The 9337-nt window shown below is 46.5% G+C and overlaps 1 protein-coding gene across 1 annotated transcript; it reads right to left on the minus strand.

Annotated features, from left to right (window-relative positions):
• Positions 1-5067: 5067 nt before the first annotated feature.
• Positions 5068-8326, minus strand: LOC124990942 (protein phosphatase Slingshot homolog 1-like). Its single transcript, XM_047561510.1, is given in 3 exon segments — positions 5068-5613; positions 5616-6472; positions 6475-8326. Coding segments are annotated over 3 exon segments (3030 nt in total). The 5' UTR covers positions 8102-8326.
• Positions 8327-9337: the final 1011 nt, after the last annotated feature.

Genomic DNA, 9337 nt, shown 5'->3' on the forward strand with positions numbered 1-9337 from the left:
GCTTGACTATATAAAATCAAAAGTATATCTATATATCAGAGATATAAAAAGAAATAATTGTAACAGAGAGAATTATTCCATTGGTTCTGGTAACACACATATATAGGACTCAGATAAATTTAACAAATATTGTACAAGAGTTTTATAAAGAAATCATGAAATAATTTAAAATTTAAATAAATGTAGCTTTTTTGTAGATGGAAAGACTGGACATTTGTGAATATTAGAAAGAAGGTTAATATTAATAAGAAGGTTAACATTCACAAATATATCACCAAAATCAACATAGTAACAATGAAATTCTAACAAAAATGATATTTGGTGGTTTGATCTTGAAATATGTATGAAAGAGAAAGGTGAAAAGACTGAGGCAATTTTGAAGAACAAATGATAAGATATGGCTATTTGTCTACTACATATCAAAATTCACTGTAAAACCATAGTAATTAACCTATCATCAGTCCATGGATGAAGGAGCAACCAAAAAGAGACCATAGACCCACATATATATATACAAAAATATAGATGGTAGAGTTGATAAAAATCTATAGGGAAAAATCCTGATAGTCAATAATTCATTGAAGGAATTGTTTATCCACATGTAAAAATATTAGCTCTCACCTCATTCAATACTAAAAATAATCAGTGGTTCAAAGTCAAAATGCTTAATAAGCAAATATAGGTAAATCAGTGAATTATTTTGACACTGAGAAAGGCAAGGTTTTATGTATCAAGACAGTGAAAATACATGATTAATGCATTTGAATACAACAATGTAAAAATATTCTCTACAAAAATGATACCTTAAGCAAAGTTAAAAACCAAAACTCGAGAAAATATTTGAAATAAATGTGCCTTATAAAGTATTCAAAACCAAAATATGTAAAGATAGTTAAGGACTATTTTAAAAAGATGAAACATCCAATGGAACAATGGATAAAAGGTTTGAATGGAACACTCGCAGAATAGAATTTCAATGGTCAATAAAATCAAGAAGGGGTACCTTACTTACCATTCAGAAAAATGCAAATTAATATTATTTCATCATCATCTGATGGCAAAAATTTCAAAGTCTTAGCAGGACTGATCAAAAAAGGGAATGTATATATACTACCTGTGGGATTGTTCATAAAAACAACCCTTTAGAAAAGCAACTTGATATGTAGCAAGTGTGAAGATGTATGAACCCTACAACCCAGAAAATTCCACTGATAATTATATAGTATAGAAAAATTTCACTTATATACCTATCTAGCAATGGGAGAATGGACTATGATAAAATTAACACATTTAAAAATTAGTATGAGGTGACTGTATTTATGTGGTTTTGTCTCTGTGTTTTCTATTCTGTCTATTTTGGTGCCAATACCATGCTATTTTTGTTACGATTGCTCTGTAGTATAGTTTAATGTCTGGTATTGTGATACCTCCTGTTTCACTTTTTCTATTCAGGATTGTTTTGGCTATTCGAAGTCTCTTGTTCTTCCAGATGAAGTTCATGATTGCTTTCTCTATTTCTATGAGGAATGTCATTGGGATTTTAATTGGAATTGCATTGAATCTGTATAGTGCCTTTGGTAGAATGGTTATTTTTACAATGTTAATTCTGCCTATCCAAGAACATGGGAGATCTTTCCATCTTCAAATGTTTTCTTCAATTTCTTTCTTTAGTGTTCTGTAGTTTTCATTGTAGAGGTCTTTCACCTCTTTTGTTAGATTAATTCCCAAGTATTTTTTTTTTTTTTTGAAGCTACCACATAAATACAGTCACCTCATACTAGACAAAGGAGCCAAAAACATACAATGGAGAAAAGATAGCCTGTTCAACAAATGGTGCTGGCAAAACTGGAAATCCATATGCAGTGAAATGAAATTAAACCTCTACCTCTCACTCTGCACAAAACTCAACTCAAAATGAATCAAAGACATAGGAATTAGACCAGAGACCCTGCACCTAATAGAAGACAAAGTAGGTCCAAATCTTCATCATGTTGTCTTAGGATCAGACTTACTCAACAAGACTCCCAAAGCACAAGAAATCAAAGCAAGAATCAATAAATGGGATGGACTCAAACTAAAAAGCTTTTTCTCAGCAAAGGATACAATCAAGAATGTGAAGAGAGAGCCTACAGAGTGGGAGAAAATCTTTTCCACATCATGCACTTCGGATAGAGCACTTATCTCCAAAATTTATAAAGAACTAACAAAACTGTACAACAAAAATACAAAGAACCCAATCAATAAATGGGCCAAGGACCTGGACAGACACTTTACAGAAGAAGATATACAGGCGATTAATAAATAGATGAAAAAGTGTTCAACATCTCTAGTAATTAGAGAAATGCAAATTAAAACAACTCTAAGATTTCATCTTACTCCAATTAGAATGGCTTTTATCAAGAACACAAACAATAATAGATGTTGGTGTGGATGTGGGGAAAAAGGCACACTTTTATATTGCTGGTGGAGTTACAAATTGGTGCAGCCACTCTGGAAAGCAGTATGGAGAATCCTAAGAAAACTTGTAATGGGTCCACCTTTTGACCCAGTTATCCCACTCCTCGGTTTATACGCAAAGGACCTAAAATCAGCAAACTACAGTAACACAGCCACATCAATGTTTATAGCAGCTCAGTTCACAATAGCTAGATTGTGGAATCAACCTAGATGCCCTTCAGCAGATGAATGGATAAAGAAACTCTGGTATATACACGCAATGGAATACTATTCAACCATAAAGAATAATAATATTATGGCATTTTCAAATAAATGGATGGAATTGGAGAATATCATGCTAAGTGAAATAAGCCAAGCCCAAAATATCAAAGGCCGAATGTTTTCCCTGATAAGTGGAGGATGATATATAATGGGGGTGGAGGGTGGGGAGGGAGAGAAAAATGGGGAAACTTTAGATTATGTAGAAGAAAATAAGGGGGAGGGGGCTATGAAAAATGGTGGAATGAGACAGACATCATTGCCCTATGTACATGTATGATTACACGAATGGTATGAATCTACATTGTGTACAACCATAGAAATGAAATTATGTACCCCATTTGTGTACAATGAATCAAAATGCAGTCTGTTAAAAATTAAAAGCTAAATAAAAATAATTAAAAAATTTAAAAAATAAAATAAATATAAATATAAATAAATAAATAAAATAAAAATTAGCAGCATGAATAGATCACAAAAACAACATAGGAATAAGGTAGAAAAATAACTCCATATGATATTTTTATAGAACTCAAGTAATTTTTCAGTACAATTCTATATATTCTATATAGGTGAACGCCAATGTCAGAAAAGTATAAAAGCATGTCAAAGAATGATAGACACCAAATTCAAAATAATGATTATATAGTTATATCTTGAGAAGAAGGGAGTCATTGAGAATTGGGATGTGCACACCCTATTGGAAAATATGCTAAATAATTAAAATTGTTAAAGTGAATTCATGTAGTAGTTTAAAAATATTTGTAGCTTTCTGTGGGTATAACCAGTTTATAATTTATAAAATAGAAAAATATAAAATTATAAATTTTGTAAATATTTCAGAAAGATGAATAAAATTTTAAATGTTTGAATATGGAAATTCCAATAAGTATTTAAAGCTGCCCATGTGTGCTGCATGTTCCTACTCCAGTCTTAGCAGGACTCTGCAATCAAATACATCATAGAGACTGAACTTTTTTTTTTTTTTTTTTTTTCGGTTGCATATTATTTTACTTTCTTGCACCATTCTCAGCCGATGGGGGCTGTACACCAGAGTTTGCAGAACCCTGAACGAAGCCCCTCTGCCTTTCTCCCAGGCCGTGTCTCTCTCCAGAATGTCTTAGCATTCTTCCGTGCTCAGGGACACCGGCTGAGCCCCTGGACTGGAGTCCAAAGCTGGGCCACACGCCCTGCTGGGCTCACCTGATGCTTAAAGGTGCTGCCCAGAGCGGAGACTTGGGCTGTAATCAAACCGCCTCTGCTCTGAGGCCGCTGCTGGAGAACCGGAGAAGCAGGAAGTAGGATTCTCCCCACAGGAAGCGACGACTGTAAACATCTACGGAGCTCTTCCACAGTCTCGCTCCTCTCAGACCCTCTCACGAGAGGCTGCCCTCCAAAATCCCTTTCCCTTTCCAAACAAGAGAAAACGGGACCCAACAAACCTGAGGGCTGGGGCTCCTGGCAGGATCCACACCCCAGAACCACCACCCACCAGCTGCTCCAGCACTGCCCAAGCCCAACACAACCGCGTCCAGTTCAGCAGCAGAAACAGATGGACAGTGGTTTGGGGTCCTTTCCCCCGTGATGGCGGCGCTGTGTGTTTCACCACCAACTGAGAGCATCGCACACCATTCCCCCTGCTGACCCCAGTGCTGACCAAACGCCCATCACTGGGCAGCTGCAGATCCAGGTGGAGGCTCTGACCGCATGGGCGACCACTGCTCAGCCTAGAGCTGGCTCAACAGCAGCCTGGGGGCCTTGGCTGACAGCTCTGCCTGGCAGGGCTCCGTGCGGGAGAGCCCCAAGCCTGGCGCTTCCGGGGTCCCAACCAAAGGAACAGCAGATCTCCTTGGAAACCCTTCTCACAGCAGTATTCCCTGGAACGAGCCCTGGGCATCATCGTATTTTAAAAACAAGAAGCACAGCGAGAACAGAGGTAGGACTGAGGCTGCCGTCCCAGAGTCTCCGAGGGCAGGGACGAGCGCGGGGCCTGGCTACAGTGGTCACCGCGGCTCCCCCTTTGCACGTTGCAAACAGAACATTCTGGACGTGTGTGCACACCTGAACGTGCTCGTCTTGAAACCGGACTCTTCTCGAGCTGCGGTTTGGGGACAGAGTTCTGCGCCTGCTGGCTGATGGCTTCCACGCGCCCCAGGCCACCCGCCAGCACTTCCCCTTCCTTCCTGTGCGGCCTGTTCCTCCTCCTGCTCCCAATGGCAAGAGCGGGAGAAGCCGGATGACTTCGGTTCTTTAAAACGAATCAAGACGTAAGGGGCGGATCAAAACCCACGGTGGCCCCTCCACCGAGGGAGGGGTCGTGTGACAACGTTGCTCCCGCGGGGCACACGCGGGTCAGCTTTTGCTCATCCATGAGGGGCTTTTCAAGTTTCCTGGGGCGTATTTCCCTGATGGCCTGGAGGCTGGGTTCCTGGGGGCGGCCTAGGGTTCGAGCGAGCAGGAGGATTCACCCCACTTGGCATCCTGGGAGTCAGCGACGGTGGAGGCGTCCGCCTCACTGGACAGGTCCTCTGTGGAGAAGTTGAGGCTTCCGAGCTTGGCAAGAGAGTGGGAGCGCTTCAGGGGGGACGACGAGACGGTGAGGCCCGCCAGGCGCAGCCGCGTCTCGATCTCCTGTGTCCGCTGCTTCACCAGCCCTGGCTTCCCGCGGACGCTGTGGATGCTGTCGCTGCTGGAGCTGCGGGTCATGTTGGAGCTCATGGACGAGGAGGTGGGGGTGTAGCAGATGGTCTTCAGGAAATCTCTGGAGAAGTTACTGGTGTGATCCAGGCGGCAGAGGAGAGCAGCGGGGCTCCTCAGCGAGGCCCCTTCCGCTGGCTGGGGGGCAGCGTCTGGCTTCTCCTCAGCTGCCGCTTGGCCGGGCAGAGCGGGGGACCCGGGGCCTGCAGGGCAGTGGGCTGCGGGCTCTCCTCAGGGATGCTGGCCTCCAGCCGGCTGGGGGCGCTGTCCCTGCCAGCCACGGCCGAGTCCGCGGGCAGGCTCTTCAGCCTCTCCAGCTCTTTGGTGTGCTTGCGGACCAGGCCGGCCTTCTGCAGCTGGATGATGGATTCCTGGTGCTGCATCAAGTAGCTGTTGGTTGTGGGTTTCTCGGATTCATTGCTGAACAGAAGCCTCCGGTCCTTAGCAGACTTTGGCTCTTTCTTGGGCGACAGTTCTTCCTTCACCACTTCCATGCCGGGAGTGTTCTTGTCACAGTGAGAATTCTTCAACAGGAGGGACTTTGGCAGGACTCTTGAGGTCTCTCTAGAAGGTTCTGAAATGCTAGATGGCAGCTCTGGAGCAGCTGCAGCTCCAGGGCCACTGGCATCGGGTCTCCTTGAGCCTGCTGGTGGCAGGAAGGTGGGGTCGGCCAGGCCCGAGGCCGGCTTCTCCAGGGCTCGGGACCTGCTGGACACGTGGGCTGCCGGGGAGGAGATGAGGTGGGGCAGGAGGGCTGGCTGGGTGCAGATGGCGGGAGCACTGGGGTCCTCACAGCGCTCCCTGAAGGCCTCAGGAGCCCCACCGGCTGCAGGGTACATGCAGTCGGCACAGGATTTATAGGATGGCTTCACTTTGTTCAGGATCCCGAACATGGCGTCCTGCTCTAGGTCCTCGTGACAGTTCCGCTTGCTGTTGTTGTTATTTAGGTTCTCCCGCTCCAGCAGGCTTCTCTCGGGCTGGGCCAGGTGCCGCCCCAGCCGCCCTGGGGCCGGGCCCTCCTCCCTTTCCATCTTCTCCACCTGTGGCGAGGAGCCGCTGCGGGCCTGGGGCTCCCGAACTCTAGCTTCTTCTTCACCTCCTTCTCGCAGAGGCCAGCGCCATCCTGGGGGTGTCTGGCCAGCTTGTGGGCCTCGGCTGGCGGAGCCGCTTCCTCCAACGCATCATCCCTCTCAAGGTCTTCCAGGTGCACCAAGCTGCCGGGGTCATCGCGAGGGGAAGGCAGGAGGGGGTCTGAGAGTCTCCGGAAGCAGCAGGGGAGAGTGGGCCCCCCGGGAGCCAGGCTTCCTTGGAGCCCGGGCTGGGCAGCATTGTCCAAGCAGGGCAGCGGGGTGTCTGGAGTGCCATCCAGGGTGTCCGTCAAGGGATCGCTGGGCTCTGGAGGGTCATCGGCAGGCGGCTGGAGGCTGCTCTCTGTCTGCTGGCGCCACAGCTTGTTGTGCCGCTGTTTGCTTGCGTCCAAGATGCCTTCGTACTCGGACAGCTGCCTCATAAAGCCTGCGTTGGGTCTCGTGATGCTTCGCTTCTGCTTCACATAGTTATACGCTTTTTCCAGGGGCCAGCCGAACTCCTTCATGGCATAGGCTATGACGGTGGACGCGGACCGACTGACACCCATCTTGCAATGGACCAGGCACTTGGAGTGGTTCCGCTTTGCCTTGTTTATAAAATGGTACGCTTCGTTCCAGTGGACGAGCAGGTCTGTGGTCTCCTCATCGTACACTCGGATGTTATGATATTCAAAAAAGCCAGGGAAAAAATTGTCTATTTCTCTAGTGACATTTAAAATGTAGTCAACCCCTGAGCCCTGCAGTTCCTCCAGGTTGGACGCATTCCATTCAGAGCCGAGATACAGATGATCGAAGATAAGGGAGGGCTTGTCCATCTGTCCCAAGATAAGCAGCATCTCGTTGTCTATGAACTCCTTGAACTCCTTCAAGTTGCAGTTCATCTGTTTCTCTAATTCATTACGGATTTCTTTGGAGGTCACGTTTTCAAGGTCCTGGCTCATCATGATGCTTCGCAGCTTGGCTTTGATGAGACGCTCGGTCCTTTCCCCTTCGGTTGGCTTGTCGACGAACAGGGCGGGGGAGTCGGGCTGCGTGGACTCCAGGTCCTGCATGGCGTTCCACTCGTTGATGCAGCTCTGCTCGGAGCTGATGCAGCTCTCGTAGTAGGTGGCCCAGATGAGCGCCACGCCCCCCGGGAAGTAGTTGTGTCTCCGTGCCACCTCGCAGGCCTTGTGAAGCACCTGCAGGGCAGACCACATGGCCTGGACAGACACAGGCTTAAATATGTGCATCCTCCCCACCGTGCTCACACTGAACCCACCGTCTCCGTCCAGGTGGATCTTCGTGTCGCTCCACAGTTGCAGGACCATCCCGATGGTGCAGCTCTTACTCTCCTTACTGGAGAAGTCCACTCCCAGCAAGATATTCTCCTCGGTGTCCTGGCGCCCGCTGCTGTACACCACCACCATGTAGCGCACTTGGTCTGTCCAGGAGCTCTCCAGACGCACGGCCAGCTTGATTCTGTCTTCACAGCGCAGGAGGTTGATCATAACTTGCAGATGTTGGGGCAGGTCACCTGCATGCTTGTGAGGATGCTGGAGACTCCGCTGGCCTTGAGGGCTGTTTCCCTGTTGTAAGAAGAGGGCTGCTCCTTTCACCATGAAAAAGCTCTCGCTTAAGCTGTGACTTAACTTAGTTAAGGTTGCTCTGTCCACTACTCCTGTGGAAAGTCTCAAGCTGATCCACTGAATCTTTGGCCTTTGTTATTTTAAGTAGCAAAACATTTACATTCAATCTATAACCTGGGCTGGGGATGCAGCTCAGTGGTGGGGCACTTGCCTAGCATGCAGGAGGCCCTGGGTTCAGTCTCCAGCACTGAGGTTTAACTTTCGGTTTTCATCGCTACCAGCCTCCCAACTCGCTGTTGCTGGCGGAGGAGGAGGCGGCGCTGGGCGTGGGCGAGCGCTGCAGGGTCACCAGGGCCATGGCTGCAGCGCGTGAGGCCTGGAGCTAGAGCCGCTGCCACCGCCGCCGGCCGGGCCGGGGCCTGCCTAGAGACTGAACTTTTAAGAAGCAGTTCACACTGTGATATCCAAGTTCTGGACTGGAAAAATTAAGATTTCCTAGTTTCATAGCAAGCCTACATTCAGCATTACCCTTGCTGCACATCCTCCATTCCTTTGCTTTGATTCCACGATTTTAAGGTCAAGAGTTGATCTTTATAAGCCAATCTCAAAAAACCAAAGGACGAATGATATCGCTAATAAGTGGGTGATGACACATAATGGGGGGTGGGAGGGGTTAGTGTTAGGGTTAGAGTTAGGGTTAGGGAGGGGGGCAAGAACGGAGGAAGGAAGGATTGTATAGAGGGAAAAGAGGGGTGGGAGGGGTGGGGGGAAGGGAAAAAATAACAGAATGAATCAAACAACATTACCCTATGTAAATTTATGATTACACAAATGGTATGCCTTTACGCCATGTACAGAGAAACAACATGTATCTCATTTGTTTACAATAAAAAAAAAAGAGTTGATCTTTATCATCTTTGCAGTCCCATAACTTCCAACCTAACACAGTGCGCAATTCACAACTTAAAAAGACACTAAAGGTCTTCACAACTATCTCCAATCTAAATTTTATGGCCACCTCCTACTATGTCCTGTGCACATTCTTCACTCTAATTATACTGAGTTAACACTGTTACAGAGCATGGAACAACTGTAGTACTGTACCTAATCTTTGTGAAATGAATGTGGTATACTCCACATTGGGAGAAAAATAAAACTACTCATGACACCTGTTCATACATATCCATTTCCCATAGACAAGGTGCCCAGTAAATTCAAACTCAGTAATAAACACCTGAGTAATGAAAGTAGACAACATTCACATCCTCT

Source organism: Sciurus carolinensis, chromosome 8 (assembly GCF_902686445.1).
Source record: "Sciurus carolinensis chromosome 8, mSciCar1.2, whole genome shotgun sequence".
Classification (NCBI taxonomy): Eukaryota; Metazoa; Chordata; class Mammalia; order Rodentia; family Sciuridae; genus Sciurus; species Sciurus carolinensis.